At 43.9% G+C, this 23,449-nt stretch overlaps 2 protein-coding genes across 3 annotated transcripts in view; both read left to right on the forward strand.

The window, feature by feature from the left end:
* The first annotated feature begins 2,806 nt into the window (after positions 1-2,806).
* On the forward strand, positions 2,807-11,247 carry prrg2 (proline rich Gla (G-carboxyglutamic acid) 2). Of its 2 annotated transcripts, XM_031871121.1 has the most exons (7): positions 2,807-2,973; positions 3,059-3,270; positions 3,789-3,964; positions 4,380-4,413; positions 5,053-5,182; positions 10,055-10,201; positions 10,852-11,247. In XM_031871121.1, exons 2-7 carry the CDS (start codon positions 3,186-3,188, stop codon positions 10,892-10,894), a joined length of 615 nt encoding a protein of 204 aa, XP_031726981.1. In that variant the 5' UTR covers positions 2,807-2,973; positions 3,059-3,185; the 3' UTR covers positions 10,895-11,247. The 2 variants fall into 2 exon arrangements, with proteins under 2 accessions (XP_031726981.1, XP_031726982.1); XM_031871122.1 differs by having other exon boundaries at positions 2,807-3,270; positions 3,798-3,964.
* Positions 11,248-11,331: 84 nt separating this feature from the next.
* prr12b (proline rich 12b) overlaps positions 11,332-23,449 on the forward strand; it is a 32,176-nt gene continuing 20,058 nt past the window's right edge. Inside the window, exons 1-2 of the mRNA XM_031871130.1 lie at positions 11,332-12,027; positions 22,517-22,674. Coding sequence (XP_031726990.1) covers positions 11,945-12,027; positions 22,517-22,674 — 241 coding nt within the window. The 5' untranslated portion in view covers positions 11,332-11,944. The remainder of the gene's footprint in view (positions 12,028-22,516; positions 22,675-23,449) is intronic.

Here is a 23,449-nt window from a genome sequence, read left to right on the forward strand (position 1 = left end):
GTGAAAATTATATATACAAAATAATCTCCAGGTTTGCTTTTTCTTGAGCGTTCAACTGCATCTCATGGTCTTCATCGCATGATGGTTGGACTCCATGGCGATGGTTCAGTTGTCATCAGGTGACATAAATGTGGACCTTCAGTACAGGGATGTGTCGGGTGTGAATGATCTGGGGGTCATCCAGGCCTCCTGCTGTGTCACTGATGTAGTGTGACATCATGGTGGTGTCATACACCACTCCCATCTCCTCAAGGGCTGAAAGTCCAGCTACATAAGGGAGTCCCTCTGGAGGCTTCTGGGGGTCCCTGTTCACCACATACTGTTATCCTGTGACTGAAGTTTTGTTCTGAGGTCACATGATGACAACTAAGCCATCTTCCTGACATCTGAGCAAGCTTTATTCACCAATGAAGGCAGTGATTTGAGGTTGAAATTTCTGGAAAAAGCTAATAAGTGGACCTTGACTTGAGGTTCTTTTGTCTTGCAGTGATGGAAAGCACTGTTCTTTTGGTCTTGAAGGTGTGTAATCTTCTATGTTCCCTATCATATCACATTAGAGAGTTCTATATTATCTCCATTACAATCTCACAGGAGCCTAAAGATGGCCTAGCCCTCTTCTGCATAGCAGCAATACTGGGCCTAGAGTAGCAGGTATACAGGGTGTGTTTGTTCTTTTTCCCCATTTGTCATATTTGGACTCTGGACTGCAGTCTAACTAACAGACGTGCCACCTCTGTAAGATCCACCCCAACTGAGCAGTAGCCCCAATCCACCGCTGGAGGTCACTATTGCAGCAACAGGGATGAGCAGCCAGCAGTCCTCCCCAGCTTCACACACACAGACACGGCCAGCTGTTTGTGTCGGAGCCACATTCAGGCCAGACGTCTGGGGCCTGTGGTGGTGGACGTTTACGTGATGTGTGTTCTTGTATTGGTGGTGAGATAGAACAGACATGAGTCCACTTCACATCTTCAAGGCCCCTCCTCCCTGCTTATTAAGGAAAGATTAACTCACTATTATGCACACTAAGAAAAATAAAATAAAATCTCTCGTAGTATTTGTCCACTAATATCCATCTTCTTATCTGTCATCTTTAATGCTTTGGGCAGTTTGTTTACTATTTTCCCTTTAATAAGAATTCATATATGTATCTATACTACAACCTGCAATTCACATCATTCAGTTTTGTATCGAAATAAAAGTCAATTTTTTTTACATCATTAAAACATTTACAACTTAACATTTCTTTCTGTTGTCTTCTATGACTCACATTGCCACCGTTTTGAGCATTGTGTAGGGCTTCAGAGGAGATCTCATGCTAATTAGGATTCTGTTGTGTCAGATATTGGTTCATGAATAAGATGACACGTTTTACATACAGTCCACGAATGCAGTGGAGCTGATAGTGTTAATGTATTCATATGTACACTGTGTCCAAGTTCAGAATCGTTAGTGTATACACACAGTATATACTTTAGTGACTGTATATACGGTGTTGGGTGTGCATGACATACACAACGTGAGTGTACTGTATATCTCATTTGAGCTGCCCTGTGTCACAGACTAATTTCACCTCAGAATGATGGAAGACAATCGGTGTCACTCAGAATATCAGGACATTCTGATGTCTTTACTGAATTTGAGGGGATGTACTGTCATTGTGAAGTCAGATCGGTCATTGGAAATTATTCTTTAAGAAGTTTGATTAAATATTCACACAATTGGAATTACATTTTTTCTGAAATCCAGTTTGCAGTAATTATTATTTGAGGTATCAATCATTTTATCTATTATTTCCCATTTATTTATTTGTTTACTTATTTATTTATTATTGACAGACTGACTGAATGTTCACCGGAACTTTGCTCTTATTTTGAAGTCAGTTCTTACACGCTTTTACCGTAATGCATAGTATATACACGCTCCGTAATGCCGAGTGTATATCCTCTTGGGACACGCACGTACCGTAATGCATAGTATATGCACGCACCGCAAAACAAAGTAGGCGCTGACTTGACCGCAGTTTTCTCTCTTAGGTCTCTCGTGGGCTTATCCAGTGTTTTCACTCTGTCCGCAGTTTCCTTTGCTTGTAACCCAAACCATTTACCGTTGCTAATGTCTGTTGTGTTTTTACTTATTCGCTGTTCAAACACATTTAAGCATTCCTGCTAGAATATGGCGCTGAGAATGTCGGCGTTAGATATCGTTCTCTTGTTTGTTGACATTTTCTTTGGGTTTGAACTCTCTCTGAAGGTCTCAGGAAGGGGTGACCACAAACGTCCTCATTATCCCTCCCTTTGTGCCCTTCTTTGAGTCTCTCTGTCATTTTGGTCCACAGGTGACGTGTTGATATTAGCTTGGTATGCTAACTTGTTTGCGGGACGTGTTAAAGTTTTAGGATATTTTCGCCGTCACCGTTCTTATTTCAGCAGTCAAACCCTGACTTGTCGGTGCGTGCAGCATTATCTAGTAGTTAGAAACAGGTTGCCTTAGACAATACACAAAATACTCAACTAGTGCTGCAGAGCTTACCACATACCACCCACCACAGTCGCGATCTTGAGCGACTCTCACACGCGACGCCAGTGACATACGGGAGATGACGTGATCGATATCCATTCAACCTTTTCACTTTCATACTCCATTTGATCTTAAATGCCATTTATATCTCATAATTATATGCTTATTACATCACCGTCACATCGCAAACACTGCTCAGAAAATAATTTGACCAAAACTGTTTGTATTACACTGTTTTAGTTTAGTGAGACCACGGAGAACACACGCACGCGCACACACACACACACACACACACACATTTAGCTGGTGGACGAAACAAGCAAGTAAACGACAGAGAGTAGACGGTGAGACAGACAGGTTTGTGGAGGTTCCTCCCTCCAACATGTATGCTGTCCAACAGGTTTGTGATGTGACGGGTTTCTAGGAAACAACCCAGCCCTCAGTAGCCTGACGGTAAAGAAGTTAATTTTGGAGTAAGATTGGGACATGCATGTTTCTGAAAATCTAAAAGAAGACGTTTGGTTTTGCTCCTGGAAAGCGTTGACAGGCTGGGACGAGTGCGTGTTGGAGGCTCATCCTCTTCACGCTCAGGGTTCTGGCCAGAAGCGTCGCATTCATTCCCGCAGAGGCTCTTCCTTGTCATTGTCCTTGTAGTTTGGGCTTCAATGGCAGCCTTGTCAGCAGTGTGGATCCCTGTGCTGTCCCTGCTGCAGCTGGCTCACGGCTCTGTCTTCTCCAGACCTCCTCCAGGTAAATCACACCTCTTCTCACTTAGAGCTGGTCAGTTCATACAGTGGCATGGTGCACTCACCTGTGACCTTTGTATCTCATAATTCAAACGTGGCATTCAGTGGTATCAGAATCAGAACCGTTTATTGCCATGAACATACAAGGAATTTGACATGATGGGAGGTGCATAACGTTTAACAATCAACAACAATGAACACAGTGCAAAGTAGAAACATGTAAAAATGTACAGAAAGATATAAAATAAAGTGAAATATAAAATAAAGTGCACAAATGAACAGATAACAGGACTATAAGTAATCACAGGCATGCATCACAGTTATGAGATAAACCATTGTTTGTGTGAACTCATTAGCTTACATGAGGACATGTACATTAAAGTCACTTGTTTACGCATATTGAGTCAAATTAAATGTGTCAGATCATGTGACCACAGGGCCAACACAAAGACAAACATCAGGTGTGATTGTTGCCGTCACTCAGTGTATGCTCTGTGAGTTCACATTGCCTGCGTCCCGCAGGAGGTCCAGTGCTGGTAGACCAGCAGTCAGCGACCTCCTTCCTGTCCCGCTCGCTGCTCTGGAACAACTGGGACTTTGAGGTCGTGGTGACTGACGATCTAGAGAGGGAGTGCATTGAAGAGAGGTGCAGCTATGAGGAGGCCAGAGAGGTGTACGAGGACGACATCAACCAGCTGGTAGTGACTCTCAGTACACTCATTTGGATATAGAATCCTATAGCTTTATTCAATGGACCTCGACAGATCAGGAGAAACCTGACATTTGAGTTAACCTCTGTGTGACAGCTGTGAGAACAGTGAGTTTTTTTAAAAATAGAACCACACATCATCACTATAGTTTACAGCCTGCTTAAGTTATTATCACTGCATTGTTGTGTTTGCAGTTTTAGAGTGGAGAAAATCTGTAGTATCCATTTAATTATACAACAAACAACTCCCAGAATGTTTACCTAAACATCATTTAGAAATCATTTCTTTTGCATTCGAAAATAAAAATAACTCTTAAGGCATGTTCACATTGGCTGAAATGTCCTGTGGTTGCTGCTTGTTTATGAAGGTACATTATTAAGTCTTCTTTTGCTTCCATTTTTAGGATATATTTTGGAACAACTATGGGAACACTAACGGTAATGTTTTTAAAGATGAATATGATACACTGTTGTAGTCTGTTGTATTGGGCTCATCCAGCTGAATGTAGTGTCTTCACATTGAAAATACATGCACAACGTTAAAAATATGAGTATTATAATTAACATTATGATCATTTTAATTTCTGTATTGCTAATATTGTATTTAGTATAGCTACTTGGTTAAAGATACACTCCTTGTTATAGTGCTCCAAAAGCCCAAATGATTTTGGGGTGCTACTGAATGCTACAACACAGTCTGGGAGTGTATCTTTGGTCATTTATAATATCTCCAGTCCTTTTTAAAGTAGACTGTACTTTATAATGAAATGCTCTGTGAAGGTGGAGTCAGAATACACCTGTAACATGTGCATTCTTTGCTGCAAACTTTAGTTTATAACTGGACAGAAATTGCACCAACAGTTCACAGTGCAGCTGGTGTATTATTCAGAAACTGCATGGAGCATCAAAAGGAAGGAATTTGTTGCAGTCACACGTTTATACTGTATCAGTGATGACAAAAGCCAACTAACAGAAGACAGTCATGACGGAAGTCATTGCTGTAGTGATTAGTGTCTGACTGCTATGAGAACTGTATAAGAAGCATTGGTTTAATGTTATTGCTGTTTGTCTTTGAAGCTGCACCCAAAGTGGATGTGTCAGGGCTGGTGGCAGGGATCGTGGCTGTCCTAGTGTCTGCTGCTATTGCCACTGTGCTGGGAATCTACTGCTACAAAAACAAGAACAAAGGTGGACCGAGGTCAGCCCAGTAAGTTCACTCTGATGGGAACATTTCTGAAGAAACGCTGATAACGTAGGGATGTGGATAACATCCAGCACTTAAACTCAGACAAGGGCTGTCCCCATATCAGATTGTCACTACACAATTATTGTGACCAAAATAATTCCATAGAATGATATTATCAAGCAGTGGCGGCTGGTGGAAAATATTCTAGGTAGGGCTGTGCCACATCCAATCAATTTCAGCAAACATCCCAGAATGATTTAATGCAAAAAAAATTAAGGTATCAAACATGCATTAATACTTTGCAGTTAAATATTTAACCTTTATTCCAACATGAAAAAAAGCAGTAAATAACACTTTGACAAACACGTCAGGACATCTTATTTTTGTCACCCTCACAGGGAATTCAGTAATATAATATATATATAATATAATATAACAATATATATATATATCATATAATAATATTCAGTATAATATAATAATATATATATCATATATTAATATTATGTATAATATAATAATTTATATATATATATCATATAATACTATTTAGTATAATATATATATATATATATATCATATAATAATATTCGAAGAACGAGAGGGTCGCCTCCATGCGCCTACGGGTTGCGGGGAGCAAGGCTCTGACTGTGGTTTGTGTTTACGCACCAAACAGCAGTTCAGAGTATCCGGCCTTCTTGGAGTCGGTGGGAGGGGTCCTGGAAAGGGCGCCACCTACCGACTCCATAGTTCTCCTGGGGGACTTCAATGCTCACGTGGGCAATGACGGAGAAACCTGGCGGGGGGTGATTGGGAGGAACGACTTGCCCGATCTGAACCCGAATGGTGTCTCGTTATTGGACTTCTGTGCTTGCCACGGTTTGGCCATAACGAACACCATGTTCGAACATAAGGTGGCTCATAAGTGTACCTGGTACCAGAACACCTTAGGCCGGAGATCAATGATCGACTTTGTAATCGTATCATTTGATTTGCCGCCGTATGTCTTGGACACTCGGGTGAAGAGAGGAGCAGAGCTGTCAACTGATCACCACCTGGTGGTGAGTTGGATCAGATGGCAGGGGAACCGGTTGGAAAGACCCGGAAAGCCCAAACGTGTAGTGAGGGTGAACTGGGAACGTCTGGTGGAGGACCCTGTCCGGGAGGTCTTTAACTCCCACCTCCGGAAGAACTTTTCACACATCCCGAGGGAGGTTGGGGACATGGAATCCGAATGGACCATGTTCAAAGCCTCTATTGTGGACGCGGCCGCTAGGAGCTGTGGCCGGAAGGTCATCGGTGCCTATCGTGGCGGCAACCCGAGAACCCAGTGGTGGACACCAGAGGTGAGGGAAGCCGTCAAGCTGAAGGAGACCTTCAAGGCCTGGTTGGCCCAGGGGTCTCCCGAAGCAGCTGACAGGTACCGGCAGGCCAGAAGGGCTGCAGCTGCGGTGGTCGCGAATGCTAAAACTCGGGCATGGGAGGAGTTCGGGGAGGTCATGGAGAAGGACTTTCGGTTGGCCTCAAGGAGGTTCTGGCAAACCATCCGACGACTCAGGAAGGGAAAGCAGGGCTTACCCCAGGCTGTTCTCAGCAGGGGGGGGGAACTGCTGACCCGGACAGGGGACATCGTCGGGCGGTGGAAAGAGCACTTTGAGGAACTCCTAAACCCGACCAACATGTCCTCTGCAGAGGAGGCAGCGCCTGAAGATGTAGGGGGAGGCTCACCCATATCCTTGGCAGAGGCCGCTGAGGTAGTCAAAAAGCTCCTTGGTGGCAAGGCGCCGGGGGTGGATGAGATCCGCCCTGAGATGCTGAAGGCGCTGGACATAGTTGGGCTGTCCTGGCTGACACGCCTCTTCAATGTCGCATGGGGGTCGTGATCAGTGCCCATGGACTGGCAGACCGGGGTGGTGGTTCCCATTTTCAAAAAGGGGGACCGGAGAGTGTGCTCGAATTACCGGGGTATCACACTACTCAGCCTCCCGGGGAAGGCTTATGCCAGGGTGCTGGAAAGGAGGCTCCGACCGTTTGTCGAACCTCAGATACAAGAGGAGCAATGCGGATTCCGTCCCGGCCGTGGAACAGTGGACCAGCTCTTTACCCTCGCAAGACTACTGGAGGGGTTCTGGGAGTTTGCCCAACCAGTCTACATGTGCTTTGTGGACTTGGAGAAGACTTTCGACCGGTTCCCTTGGGGGTTCTTGTGGGGGGTGCTGCGGGAGTATGGGGTGCCGGACCCATTACAACGGGCGATCCGGTCTCCGTACGACTGCAGTAGGAGCTGTGTCCGCATTCTCGGCAATAAGTCAGACACGTTCCCGGTGGGTGTTGGCCTCCGCCAGGGCTGCCCTTTGTCTCCGGTCCTGTTCGTGACTTTCATGGACAGGATATCTAGGCGCAGCCTGGGGGTGGAGAACGTCAGGTTCGGGGGTCTCGGGATCGCCTCTCTGCTGTTTGCAGATGATGTGGTCCTGTTAGCCTCCTCGGATCGTGACCTCCAGCATTCACTGGGGCGGTTTGCAGCCGAGTGTGAAGCGGCGGGGATGAGAGTTAGCACCTCCATGGTGCTCTGCCGGAAACCGGTGGATTGCTCCCTCCAGGTGGGGACGAAGTGCCTACCTCAAGCGAAGGAGTTTAAGTATCTCGGGGTCTTGTTCACGAGTGAGAGTAAGATGGAGCGGGAGATCGACAGACGGATCGGTGCGGCTGCAGCAGTAAAGCAGGCGCTGCACCGGACCGTCTTGGTGAGGAGGGAGCTGAGCCGGAAGGCAAAGCTCTCAATTTACCACTTGGTCTAAGTTCCTACCCTCACCTATGGTCACGAACTCTGGGTCGTGACCGAAAGGACAAGGTCGCGGCTACAAGCGGCCGAAATGAGCTTCCTCCGTAGGGTGGCCGGGCTCAGCCTTAGAGATAGGGTAAGGAGCTCGGTCATCAGGAGGGAGCTTGGAGTCGAGCCGCTACTCCTTCGCGTCGAAAGGAGTCAGCTGAGGTGGTTCGGGCATCCAATTAGGATGCCTCCTGGACGCCTCCCACTGGAGGTTTTCCAGGCACGTCCAACTGGGAAGAGACCCCGGGGAAGACCCAGAACACGCTGGAGGGATTACATCTCCCAGCTGGCCTGGGAATACCTCGGGATCCCCCAGAATGAGCTGGAACATGTTGCCGGTGAGAGGGAAGTCTGGGTCAGCCTGCTTGGCCTGTTGCCACCGCGACCCGACCCCCGATAAGCGGAGGAAAATAGATGGATGGATGGATATAATAATATTCAGTATAATATAAAACACACACACACACACACACACACACACACACACATATATATATATAATTATTTATTTATAACTATATATCCATTTCTCAGACAGGTGCTTTATGTCCCTCACTCCCTAACTGTCCATGCTGGATCTGTCCCCGTTGTTTTAAAAAGCAAAATAAGTTATTAGCATGACGTCATCCAGCTAGCCAAACCTGTCTGGTGTACAGTAGAGAAGCTTCGTATGTACTGCTATTTAGTACCCAATGTCGCACGTATACCCTTTCCTGCTAGTCTGCTGTCTGATTGTGAGGTCAGGCTGATCTGATATCAGCTCTTTCACCTGCAGTTTGTCCGCCAAAGTTCTCCTCTCAAACGGGTCTCGGAGGAGCAGTGCTTGCGCTCGCCTGTAGAGACTAGTCCAGACGGGAACGCGCAGCTGAACCTATTTGAGGGCGCTGATTGGCTAAATTGTATGTCACACATTTATATCTTTAATCAGCAATTGCCTAAACTGCTTCATAGACCCGCCTCTTTTGGGCAGTTTCGAGGAGCGGACGTGCAGGAAAAGCATATATTTACCGCAGATATCATATTTTACACATATTACTGGGTGATTCCATATTTCAAAAACACAAATATTGACAATTTGTATAGTTTATTATTATTATTTATTTTATTTTATTTGTTGTGGCTCAAGGTGGGGCGGCGCCCTAGAGCCCTCTATTGACCAGCCGCCACTGTTATCAAGACATCTATAGAAAATCTGAAAAAAATAATGTTCAGTCAAATTCATTTTTAGCTTGTTCTTCATTAACCCCAAAATACGAGTGTATTTAGGAAGAGCTAGGGTCTGTATCCATATCTGTATATATAAAATGATTTAAAATGAGCTGGATTTACACAATATTATCATATGTGTGTTATCAACATGAAATTGTTTAATTTTGTAAATATCACTCTTATCAATCAATATCAATACCAATATATCAAGACACTCTAGCTCAGACCACAACACTTTATCACAGCTGGTCATTAAACTGGTGTGGACATTCATGGTCCTCAATTAATGATGTCGAAGGGCTTCAGTGACCCCCCTGGACTTTTGTCTACCACAATTCCCAGTAAGCAGCTCTTTTTAGAAAAATATGACCGGAACCAGCCCAAATTCAAAGTCCCTATTATATTGTATTGTATTGTATTTTATTCTATATTAATGTAATTAACTATGCAACCTATTCTGTATTCATTCATGAATTTATTCAATATTTAATTTCTTTATAGTGCCTTGAAGAAATCCTTTAACTCTGTAGAGAAACACACATTATTATCAATGACACTTTCATATCACAATATAACCCTTGAAGCAATTTGAATGAAAACTCATAAAGTAACGATCTGGACGACAGCAGTGTAATAATAGCTGGTGTTGGTCAGGAATCCTGATGTTCAACTACAACCTTCTCTCTAGCACCACTATCTGGTGAACATTTCCACAATCCACAACAGGAAATCAAACCTATTAACTTGATTTTACGGAGCACATTCATGTCTGATTTAGACCTGATTAGCTATACAGTACTTTCACTGGCTTGTTGAATTCTTCTGAGTTTTGTTTCTGTGTGCTGGTCCAGCGTTCCGGTGAGGATGGCAGCAGATGGGCATCCAGCCCCAGAGACGGTGCCCCTGGCTGGGATCCTCATCCCTCCAGCTCTACCCAGCTACAATGAGGCTCTGCACCACAGTGGGCAACACGATGCCCCACCACCACCTTATTCAGGGTAAGTGGATGCTCCAGTTTGCTCCTCACATGGATCCAGGTCAGTGTCTAAGATCCAGCCCGAAACCTACAAAAAGACGGATACAAGTGAACCTAAGAAAATTGCAGATGACAAATCTACATTACTTGCAAAAGGTACAGCATATTAAAATATACATTTTATTACTAATTTTAATAAAGAAATACTTTTCATGGCGCAGTTTTCCCAGGTCCTAAATGTAATAAAATGTATTTCAATTCAAAAGAAGCTCCTGGATATTCAACAGCTTTCCACTCCATTCCTCAACACCACTTACATCATCAGAAATAAAAAGCATAGAAAACATCAAAACAACATTTACAACTTCTAAATCAACGTAAACGTGTATCAGGACTAGTGCCAGCTAAGTGAACAACGGTAGAACAACATATATCTATGTTTGATGAAAACCATCAGTAGTTTTGATCGGCTTTCTTGTTGAACCAGCCGCACCATCGTCTGTGTCATTTATGTGTATTTGATCAAAGTCTCGTTCTCTGTTATTACACTCCTTTATGTTCAGCTCAAAGTATGCTGCAGCCCTGTCTTTGTGAAGTGTTGTGAGTGTTGGACATGGGCCTGCTGCTGTGTATAGTAACGCTCACAGAGGTTTTTCCTCTCTTTGACCACAGGGGGGCGCCATCAGAGCCTGCTGATCCCGGAGACGAGGCATGAGAGGGCTGGCAGAGCCTCCTCATTATAGCTGATGGGCACTGATGGTTTGAATGAACTTTTGAAGATAGCCTGTTTTTTTTTTTACGGTATTTATAAGTGAAGTTAAGACACAATCTTAGAATGGAGTCTACTGACAGCATGATCTGCATAATGGCTGGCCAGTAGTCTGTCCACTACACATGTGATGCTTTAAAGCGGTACAGCTGAGGGTGTGGTTCATTTTTGTGGTTGCACTGTAGCTACATTAAACTGTGTTGGGGTTTTTTTTTAGCAAAAGACAATCTATTCATGGACACTATAGAGTCTTCAACAAAACACAAACATGTTTAATTTAATAAATTACAAACACATGCCTCCAGTCTTTTTTATGCATCTGTTGTAACATGTCAAGCCGGTAGAGACAAGTAGGTGTGTGTACACTTGAAGTGAGGAATATGTCAGCTCACCATCCTTTACATGTTGCAACTTGTTTGTTGTTTATCACAGCAGTTGATTCGAGAAAAAGAAGCTGGCAACAGAAGCTGAGCTCTTTCACCAGACTCAGTCTTTCACAATGCTACAGCACACAGCGCTGCTGTGCGTGACAAATTGTGCGCGTGCGTGTGAGTGTGTGTGTGTGTGAGAGAGAGAGAGCGAGGGAGGGGAGGAGAGGATGAACGCCTGCCCAGTCATTCCCGTTAAAAATGGCGTCTTGCGAACAAAATGAGCGAAAGTGTGTTTAGTGTGTGTGAGTGAGCAGCAGAGCCGTGAGACTGAAGCCCGCTCATTAAAGCTGCTGCTGAAGAACGCGGAGCATCTGTTCTACGGCCCGTCAGCTCCACACAGGAGACAATAGACAGTGAAATACATGAAGAGGAGAGGAGGAGGTGCTCCTGCTGGCTGCTGCTGTGCCCCCCCCCCCCCCGCGCTCTCGCTCCTTCTCCCTCCATTCCTCCCAGTCTACAGGCTCGTCAAGCGGAGAAATAAACAGAGGCGAGCGCAGAACAGAGAAGAGATTCCTCCCTCCCCTCCCCCTCACTATCTGTCCATCTTCATCCAGTCCTTTCTTTCATGGAGAGGAATTACCCCGCTGCAGGCTTCGGAGATCTAGGGGCCGGGGCGGGATGGAGTTACGACAGATCGGCCAAAGCAAGGTAAGCTCCGGTGGCCAAAGCATGGGCACCCACACGCTCCTCCGGCGGCACCAGGGTGCTGGACTGGCTCTAACAATGCCACAGCGCTGCCTGCAGCCGGGCTGCATGGTGCCGCTACACGGTCACCAGCCTCAGGTAGAGCCAGCCGTATTGTCATTTGGGGGAGGGGAGGGGTACAGGGGGCTGTCTCCAAAACGCATGGAATGCGATGGAAGGTTAATAGTGATACGGAGACAGAGGAGAGGGGAGAAACGGAGGGGGATGGGTTGCTGGAAGCAGATCGAGTCTGTTATTTAAGAAAAAGAAAGATTACACCTTGGTTCCAGCACGGCATTGTCTCCGCTGCAGCTTTGTCCTGCTTCTGACTTGACAAATGCATGACAGGGACACTCGCAGGTTGGCTTGATTGGTAGACCACAGCAGCACTAATTGGCTACTTATCAAAGCAGTCCGATGCTTACAGCTACAGCCTGCTGTCTAGCGAATCAAACAAACCGCATTAATGCATTCCGTCAAATACAGAGACAACCTGAAATAATGTGCCAGACACAGTGATCTGATTTATCTGTTGATTTGATATGAAAGCATCATTTCAATAAGGTCAAACTAAAACAAAACTACTAACCTAGCTGGTTATGGTAACAGCAGCTGTATGAATTTATTCATAAAATGTTTCAAATATGGCTTAAGCTACGAATGAACTTGTTGGTGACTATTCTCCCTTATTAGTAAACACGACTTTACAATCATGTCACGTGACTGACAAACGTGCCCTGACTGTCACCGTCACGCGGCTCAGTGATGAAGTTAACATTACCCATTACTATGGTCATTACTAATACTTGGTAACGTTAGCTTTCAGATTACCAGGCTACATGTTACATTAACCAGTATCTGACCGTGAACGCATCACTTCCCTTGTATTCATATCAAACTGGTGATAAACGTTAGCAAACTAGTTATCCTCAAAGACAGGCCACGTAACGCAGTCTCAAATGCTAACAAAGTCCACAATCATGGCCGTCTGGTGTATTTAAGCTGCCGCTGTCAATACGTGACAGATGAAGTGGGGTTTTCTGACACTTCTAGTGTGTTGGAATGAAGTGCGGCATCGAGCCATGCTAACGCTAGCTAGCTCCTCTTAGCTTTGCTCCACGTTAGCGGTCGCCTTGACAACCACATCAGTCTTCCGTCAGACTGCATAGGGTTCCATCTCCAGAACCTCATCGTCATTGTCTGGCAGCAATCCTTCCAATCTAATACGTTATTTAAAAAATGTCAAATGAAAATAGAATAACGGTAAAATGATGAAAATAAAAATGATAATAAATCTCCATAGGGAAGGCTGACATGCTAATCCTATTCCTGCTTTCAGTAGTAGCCTACATGCCTCACCCTGCAACATAGGCTGTTGTGAGCCATTTCCTGTTGCCTCTGCCTGGAAAAGAGAATGGAACAGTTAATATGCAGGAGATGACATACATGCTTATAGCAGAGATGTAATGGAGGAAGCAGGCAGTAGATTTGTAACAGTCAACAACACATTGTTTTGGTCGAGAGGTTGCTGAGGAAAACCTTTAAAGTTTAAGGCGTGAACACAGGAGTGAGCCAACGAAATGATGAAGTGACAGAGTGAATAAGGAAAGCCCTTTATAGAAACAAACAGTGGGAGACAGCTTTAACAAGAATGTTCCATTCATGTCAAAATATCAGAATTGTAGCATGAATTTGTAAGAGATAATATGTTGTTTTTCTCTGAAAACAGTCATAAAATGTAGATTCGTACTTAGAATTCTTGCTGCTTGCAGTGCTACTTGTGATCCTTCTCAAGTCATGAGCTATTTGGAGGAAAAGAGAGAACTTTAGAAATGTTACGGCTAAGTTGGTGAGGCCTTAGGGCTCCAAGGACATTTGTAAGTGTCAAGAGGAATGTAAATCGTTAAGCACTGGAGCGTTTGCTGTTTGTACTTTGCATTTCTCTGAATTCATTTTTTTTTTTTTTCTTTCAGCCTCAACCACCAGCAATTATTTTAAAAAAACTATCCGAATAAATGTAACTTCCAAACATCAGACAAAATGACGTTTCTGTTTGCTACGTGTGCTTCATTGACAGAGGCAGACATACGTTCTTATCTGGATGGCAACGGTCCAAATACAGAAGGCAGGGTTGTTAAAAATGATCAGGTATACAATACATGGATGTATAGTGGATATACAACAATACTTGAATTTTATGGTGTACTTTTGGAATACACAAAACACAAAAAAATAATGCGGCATGTCCCAGCAAGTGTGGTCAACATCTCGTTTTGCATTCCATAAAAACAATGCCTCGTATGGAATGTTGGTTTACAGTTTGCGAAACAAACAAAATATATTGTAAAGCTGTTGCTAGTTTTACAGGATTTAGGTCGTTGTGTTAGTGCATTCATGTTGGCAGACAGATGTTGTCAAAGTTGTTGCTAAAATGTGTATGAGGTATTTCCAATGCATAACTGCATTTAGGATGCGTTTTTTTTTTTTTGTTTTTTTTTGTTTTTTTTTTTAAAAAGAAGAGTTTTGAAAAAGTGAACTCAGTATGGATAAATATGTGTAAAAGCCTGTAAGTTAGAATGGTGAACTAACACCTGGCTGAAAGCTGTCTGCCTATACCATATGTTACAAGAACATAATAGAACATGCCAGCAAATCAAAATAAGGAATTAGCACTGGCCATGGAATAAGTTCATTCAGCCTCTTTTACATATTTCAGTTTGTTTGCCCCAATTCTTTTTCACATTCACAGGAAGAGAAGCTGATTAGGAAAAATCTAACCGAAACAAAATGAAGGTGCTGCTGTGACTGTTGTGTGAAGACTTTGTTTGTGATGTGGTTCTTTTGGCCGTCTTTATTCCCAACAATACCGGCTCTAGTCTAGATAGGGCCCCAAGCAAGAACATGCCTATTTGATTAAAACGGTTTCATTCAGTTAGTCCTATCGGTACATTTACAAGTGCACGATAATGGCTGATCCAGAGCTCTTTTTGTATACAATTTGCATTAAATTTAAATGTATTCAATAGCAATTTATTTGAACTGTAGGTTTAGTAGGATTCACCTACAAGCAGGAGTGCAAATTGATACAGCATCTAGGGAGGTTAATAATGAATCGCTTAACCAATAATTTTGACCCATTAAAGTAAAAAAAAATATTTAAAAAAATGCAGAGCAAAACTAATAGAATAGCTGTTCCACCTTAAAGGTCAGCCCACCTTAAATGCGCCTGAGTTTGAGTTGTGTCTAACCTTGCTGCTAACCCCTTTACTCTAATCAGCAGGTGGCTGACCAGCAACACACGGGACCTGAGCATGGCTCTTGAGGAGTGGGAGCATCATGCACATACTAATAAAATGCAGACACACTGCACTGCGCCGGTCACAGCTGTAATGTTACTGTGAAGTTCATACTCAATGTGTTTCCCCAGCAGACACTAGCTAACGTTACTCCGGCCTGCAGTACACAGGCAGATACATAGCATGACAACCTCGCTGCTAACGCTGTATTAATGGATGCGGTGGAGACTTACTGTGGAAGTGGCTGGATGTGTCCTGACAATGCATGCAACAGCATGGCTGCTAACTCACCAGATGGGTGAACTACGGACAGGTGCCTGTTTAGTGCACACACTGTCAGTAAATGGTGGATGTAATCTGTTCGTGCATCAGGTTATTGTTGCAGATGGGCGGCTTGTCAGGCCCTCAACCGCAGCATCCCCGGTCGGTTAACGGTTAATGATCGGTTTATCGATCAGAAACAAATCTAAAATTAGCATCCCTAATGGAAACTCCCTTTGTGAATAACTTGAAGATTAGACCTGATACAAGACATCTTCAGAGATAAGAGACTCTTTTAATCTTATTGTCTTCATGTGATTTGAGAGACTGTCTGTGATGGGACATCTATTCTGGAATGGTCAGAGTTCAGGGACACTGTAACATTCTTTTACTTTTTGACATAATAAACACAGTTTTTGATGCACACAATTTGCTGAATCATAATACAATAAAGGAGAAAACAAGCAAATAAAGCAGTTCTTTACTTCTTAGTGTAATAGAGGAACGAAAGGAAAAAACCCAGCTCAATAAAGTTTAAATAAAGAGTATAACAGAAAATGTCCCCTTCATTTTACTACAGTAAGATGTTACTTAAAGCTAAGTTAATAGGTGCTGAATATAAATATAAAATACACTCAATGCTCTGAGAAATTACATGCATCTTAAAACTGTGTTAATCATTTTGTAATCAATGCGAGTACACAGCTGCAAGGTCATTCTCATGAAGCAGAAAAGCATACGATCTCATTTTATTATAATGGGGATTTGTGATACTTGAAGATTCAGCATTTTGTAAGTGTCTTTTTATGTTTGATGTTCTCTGCTAAACATAGAGATTGCTAGTAACTCTCAAGTTAAAAAACAAGCAAAAAAACAATTTTGACAGACGGATTTCTAATGACAAAGCAACTGCCCTGATGAAAAGTTCTGTCTTGAGGGCGATCCATTAAAATGTCACATGAGAGTTTTAACCAAACCTCAACATATTACATTACCACAGGTGGCTTTCTGAGAATACATCTGTATTTCTTGAGTTGACGACAAAGCAGCCCTCCTCCCTCTACCAGCGGTACCTGCAGGCAGTAAGTCACATCAGCAGAGGGAGGAGGACAGAGGACAGGAGGAATGACTGATGTCTGTTCGTCATTCTCTCTAAACATCACTCAGAATAGTATTTATTTTATTAAAATATTAGATTGTTTCTAGTGTGATAATATTATAGTTTATATGGTGACTTTGCTGTCGTAAACATACTGTTGCTGCTCAACGTTTAGTTATATGTAAAATATAAATGCAGTCTAATCCTGTTCGGAATTTATTCTTTTTTAAATAATATATTAAAAAGCATTTAGTAATGAAAGAGAACCAATAACAATATCGGTAAAGAACCGAACCAATAAGGAGTATCGATAAGAGTTGTGTGGATAAATGATACTTTCTTTATTCACAGCAGTTTCAAAATGGTGTCATGTAACCCAAAACAATAGCTCACCACCACATGGGTAAGACATTTATGTAAGCCTCAAAATATTGATAGTGGTGTAATGGTTTAATTTGAGAGTGCTTTGATTCAGCATCAATTATTACGGCAACTATTTGATGCATCACAGAATGTTATTCTGACCACAATTTGATTAGATTGAATCAATCCTGTCAAAATGTGAAACAGTTCTACAAATGTACGTTGCATCTGAACTACAAGTGTGAATTGATCAGCAATAAATAATTAAGCATTTATGAAAGAGATGAAACACCTAAACCAAGACACTTGCTCAAAGCATACATGAGAATTGTCATGCATCAGTTTTTACACCCCCGTTCGGTCCCATTTGAAACTACTACTTCTGCTTTATTTTATCTTCGTCCACCATAACTTGCATCCCTTCTGCCTTCTGCATGGCATCTTACTTATGAAGCTATAATGCTTAGGATTGACTGAAGTTTAAGTTGGATGGTTTAAATCATATGTGACTGGGAGATCCCAGTTTTGCTATTTAGGAGATGTGGCATCGAAACTATAGCGTTAACTTGTGGGATACCGCGTCTATCCTTCCATCCTTTATGTAATGACATGGTAAGTGTGGTAAAGTACTATTCAGCCTTACCTGTGTCAGGTAGAGATCTGAGTGTCATCCGGGATACACTTGCGAGTTGGAATCTGTGAGAAATTGGCTGGTTGACAATAAATAATCTTTACTATCTGGGAAAAGTAGTCCATACTATGTGGTGTCAAGCACAGATTGCAAAAATAAAACAAGTTCAAGGTAAAATGTGCAGGCAACGGTATTGAATCCAAGAATAGTAGATGATGTGCCATATACAATGGTACATCGACAGTATCATCACCAGAACAAGTGTTATGTCATGCTGAGTCCCACGGCTGGATCCAGAGTTGGTCCGGACAGAGGTGCTCAGGGGGACGGCCGGACTGGGGAGACTGGGGGTCAGGAGGACGGAACTCTAGAGGCTGGGGATCAGAAGGGGAACAGGGCTCTAGAGGCTGGGGATCAGAAGGGSAACAGGGCTCTAGAGGCTGGGGATCAGACGGGGAACAGGGCTCTAGAGGCTGGGGATCAGACGGGGAACAGGGCTCTGGACCCGGGGTCTCGGGTGGTCGGCCAGAGTGCCGGAGTTGCTCAGGGCCCGGGATCTCGGGTGGGTGGCCGGACTGCCGGAGTTGCTCAGGGCCCGGGATCTCGGGTGGACTGCCGGAGTTGCTCTGGACCCGGGATCTCGGGTGGGCAGCCGGACTGGGGACACTGGGGCTCCGGAGGACGGAAGTCCAAAGACTGGGGCTCAGGGGGATGGAGTGATGGCCCAGCGGGGTAAGGGGCTGGAGGTCGCTGCAGCACGGAGGCGGCAGCGGCTGGAACTGGAACCCGCTGCAGCTCGGAGGCGGCAGCGGCTGGAACTGGAGCCCGCTGCGGCATGGAGGCAGCAGGAACTGGAGCCCACTGCAGCGCGGAGTAGGCAGTGGCAGGAACTGGAGGTCGCTGCGGCTGGAACTGGAGCCCGCTGCAGCTCGGAGGTGGGAGCGGCTGGAACTGGAACCCGCTGCGGCTCAGAGACGGCAGTGGCTGAAACTGGAGCCTGCTGCGGCTCGCAGACGGCAGCAGCAGGAACTGGAGCCCGCGGAGGCGGCAGCGGCAGCGGCAGGAACTGGAGCCCACTGCGGCGCGGAGGCGGCAGCGACAGGAACTGGAACCCGCTGCGGCTTGGAGATGGCAGCAGCTGGAACTGGAGGTTGCTGCGGCTCGGAGGCGGCAGCAGCTGGAACTAGAACCCTCTGCGGCTCGGAGATGGCAGCAGCTGGAACTGGAGGTTGCTGCGGTGTGGAGGCAGCAGTGGCAGGAACTGGAGGTCGATGCGGCTTGGAGGCGGCAGCGGCTGGAGCCCGCGGAGACGGCAGCAGCAGGAACTGGAGCCCACTGCGGCGCGGAGGCGGCAGCGGCAGACACTGGAGGTCGCGGAGGTGGCAGCGGCTGGAACTGGAGCCCGCTGCGGCGCGGAGGCAGCAGCGGCAGGAACTGGAGCCTGCGGAGGCGGCAGCAGCAGCGGCAGGAACTGGAGCCCACTGCGGCGCGGAGGCGGCAGCGGCAGGAACTGGAGGCGGCTGCGGCGCAGAGGCAGCAGCGGCTGGAACTGGAACCCGCTGTGGCTCGGAGATGGCAGCAGCTGAAACTGGAGGTTGCTGCGGCTCGGAGGCGGCAGCGGCTGGAACTGGAGCCCGCGGAGGCGGCAGCGGCAGGAACTGGATTTGTAGGTGTTGAGCTTCATTTTTACACAAAACAAATAATAACCTGTAGGGGTTAGGGTTCTGACATTTGAGTCTCTGTTTGGGCTGTTGTTTTCTTTCACAAAGCAGGAATTATGGTCTGGAGAAATGGGGATTGTGTGGCGATTGCTTTAGCCCTGTTTCTCCGCTGCGGGGAGAGTTTTCAGCGTGTGTGCTGCTGTTGGTTTTCCTGCTAAGCTAGTTTAGCATAGCGCGCCTCCCAGAACACACATGCCTCACCAGAGTACAATGTTGTTCTTCCGTGGTGGGCGTGTCAGACAGCACGTTGTCTGTTACGTTGGGTGGGTTGCCAGGTTGAGCGCAGTGGCTCCACCGAGATTATATTTCCCACAACTTAAGTTTCTGCATTTTCCAAATGCACCAGTATTATTCAGACGTATTGTTCGGTTCATAAGACGTACCGAACCGTAAGCCTCGTACCGAACTGTAAGCCTCGTACCGAACTGTTCAATACGAATATGTGTATTGTTACACCCTTAATGACCCGTAGCTGTGGCGTCATAATGATGTTATTAGGAGGTGGTTCAACTGTAGTAGGACAGCACTGAAGGCCCAGGTATAAAACACACGGCCCGCCACTGCTAGCACCTCTATGTGTTCTTTTAACACCAAGGTCCAAATTGGAAATAAATGTTACATTACACTTTCATGTGCTAACCTCTGGGTAAAGCATCAAAGGATGTTTTATTGTCTGTAGTTTTCTTATACACAGGCTCAAAATCAATTTATCAATCCTCATAGGGTTTTGCTTGCTACTAATACAACGGTAGGTTTATCTTGAGTTTATTTTGCTAAGAGAAAAATAAAACCAAAAGACTGCTTGTGTTATTGCTTGCAAAACTCTACATAGTTAGAAAAACTGGAGGGACAATTCTGAGTGCCAAAGGTGCTTTTCCGTTTATGTTCAACTTACCATGGTAGTACATTGATTCCCTCTGCTGCTTTTAGTTGCACTTCAGTTTTCACTTGGTTTCTTTTGCAGGTACCTTTTCTACATAAGGCGTTTTACAACCCTCTCTTTTGTTTTTCGTCCCTGATTCAGAGAGAGTACATTTTCTCCAAGCCGGTGTCTCATGACGAAGACAAACCACAAAGTCAGGCCAACAAATATCTTTGGAGTTCATCAAACAAAAAAACAAACAATTCCAATCTAAATATCTCTGAACCAATACATATTTATATCCTCATACCAATATTTTAATTGATGTCTTAAACTTGACTCCCGGCAGGCCAATAGTGGATTTGGCCTATCACAGAGCTTCTAAACAGTTCCTGATGATATTGTAGTGGTGTAACTTCATAATTTCATACAATTGTATGAAACTTTTTAAATTTAGTCATCATTTTGTACACTATTTTTACATAAATTAATATATAAATTAATGCTGGGCAAGATTACAATTTTTAATTGATTTAATTGATTTCAGATTAATCTCATTGTTATGGGCAAAATTTAATAACGAATTCAAAAGCAATGTACTGCGCACTTTTATTTTAAAAGTATATGACCAAAAGTGCAATAACATTTGGTTTGCAAACACTTTAAACAAATAAGGTGCTTTTTAACAGCAGTATTCCCTTTACACAGTAGCAGTTAAAATACAGTTATAATGATTCTGATAATAGATATTCAGCCCGTGTTTACAACTTTATCCTCATGTGTGTAATAGATGCAATTTGGAATATACACCTTGAAAACTGCAAACCTATCTACATCATGTTTTCTTCTTTTTTTTATGTTTGTTAAATTCTCAGTAGCGATAACTAAATTATATGCTTATTATACATATTACAAACAAAACAACTTTAAAAACTCTAAAAAAATAATTTAAATGAATCATTTATTTTTTGCTTTTTTTGGTATTTTGGTCAGACACATCTCTGCCTAACTCTGCCTACCGTAATATGTGTGGTATTTGTTATAAATGTATGTTGGTACATAGAGGGTGATAAGAAGCTGTACATGAAGGGACTTAGGACCCAGGGGAATGTAGGTGAAGGAAACAGGAAGAGACGGAAGAGACGCCACACAAACAGCTGTTCACCGCTCGCTGTGTTAAAAATGTCTGCTTAATAATAATTTTTTAAAAATGTGTTAACGTGTGATAAAATAATTGTCGGCGTTAATTAATTAATGCGTTAACGCGATAATAACGCGTTAACTTGCCCAGCCCTAATATAAATACTACATTATACAAATACACGCATACATATAATGAAGGGTCTTACTTATTCTAATACTGTGTAATAAAATATACTTTTTTGTCCAGTATGAGATATAAAATACCTAGGACAATATGAAAAAATATATCACGTGCAAGTCATTGGCAGCTCCCTATCAGTTTATCTAAGGAGAATGTGACGGCATAAGAACATTTCATCCCTACTGGAAAAGCTAAAGATTAAGGGAAACAGCCAAGGCTTAATTGGTAAACCAACTCCAATACATGCTAAGCTGATCCATCACAACTAGTCCGATAACACAGAGACATACACTTTGTAAATCAAACGAATTGCCCGTAAACACCGGCTGCTATTTCAGCTATTCTCCTTTGTATTGTGTTTTCATAGAGTGCAACAAGCCCAGCGTTAGTAGCTGCAGTTGGCCCAAAAAGTTCTAGGCATATCTCGTTTGCCGATGAAAGAATATTGACTTCTCTCTGATAGAATTTTGCCTTGAAAATACAATCAACCAGCAGGTATGAGGCCTTCATGGCAGCATTGTTAACTGAGGTTGACATTAAGAGCAGAATGTTTTGTCTCCAAGTGTTAACAGCTTCATAGTATAATGGCATCATATTTAAAATGTTGCTGTCTTTATTGTCTTCCTCTTCGGTGTGCTATTTCAGCAGACCCAGAAAATATAACTCGTTACCATCGCCTGGGGATTGGGAACCTCTGAATTAGAGAGGCTGTGTGTTGGGGTCACTGATAGATAGGTACATACATACTATATGATTCCCAAAGGATACATATAGAGGGGAGTGTGGATGCCTTAAGCAGGTAAATGGACTACTAGGCCTAACACTCCTGTGTAAGCAGACTTGTTGTAAATCAGGGCATGTGTAAAATTCAAACCTAATAACCATGTGTTCCTCAGCCTCGTGTACGGGAGCTCCAGGTCGTCCCATCCAGACTCAGAGCTGCTCCATCGGCAAACTTATGGCACTCCTCACACTCTCCAGGGCTATGCAACCAACCACCACCCAGGAAGCTCCAGACAGGGTGGAGCCTGGGGTGCTGCTGGACGGACGCTTGGTAAGGATTCATTGAATGATATATCTGTAAAAATGCAAATCTAGAAATACTGTATTTCTTTCCATGTGTGAATGTTGTATAAATGTTAGATAGTCCTGATGGGCAGGTGGTACCTTGCATGGTAGCTCCTGTCATCAGTGTATGAATGGGTGAATAATGACATAGTGTTACAGAGCTTTGAGTGGTCAGAAGACTAGAAAAGAGATATACAAGTACAGTCCATTTACCATTTACAGTCTGTATTTGGGCATCGATATCAGCTTTATTCAAGGATATTTACATTCAAATCAAATGTGTTTATATCCATAGTCTGGTTGAGAGATATGCAGGTAATATTTTTGATTTTGAACTTTTCCAACACACACCACTGTTGGCAAGTCTTGATAACCTGTAGGTTAGAGTGAATGTGAAAGTGGATGGTTGCCTGTCCATAAGTGTCAGCCTTGTGGTAGACTGGTGACCTATCCAGGGTCTATCCCGGTGGCTGTCTGAGGGGCAGGGCTGAAAATAAAATAAAAAAGGGATCCAGCTGCATGCAGTGGGGCACTAGCACGCAAGAGAGTTATTTAGCATGTAGGGCACTTAAACATGTTTCTCTACTGGAAGGGCACCATACAGGGCACTTTGTCATGTTTTCTTTTCTGGAAGGATACTCACTAGCCCCCAGCTAAGCACCGCTGTTTTGGAGGAACTGCGTGCTTGATCTGAACCTAGGAGGATGCAAAGTTTGAAGAAGCCAGGGGTGAATAAGATTCGTTCTGAGATGCTGAAAGCT

This window comes from Anarrhichthys ocellatus, unplaced genomic scaffold (assembly GCF_004355925.1).
Source record: "Anarrhichthys ocellatus isolate YVR2014 unplaced genomic scaffold, GSC_Weel_1.0 scaffold56, whole genome shotgun sequence".
NCBI classification, from domain to species: domain Eukaryota; kingdom Metazoa; phylum Chordata; class Actinopteri; order Perciformes; family Anarhichadidae; genus Anarrhichthys; species Anarrhichthys ocellatus.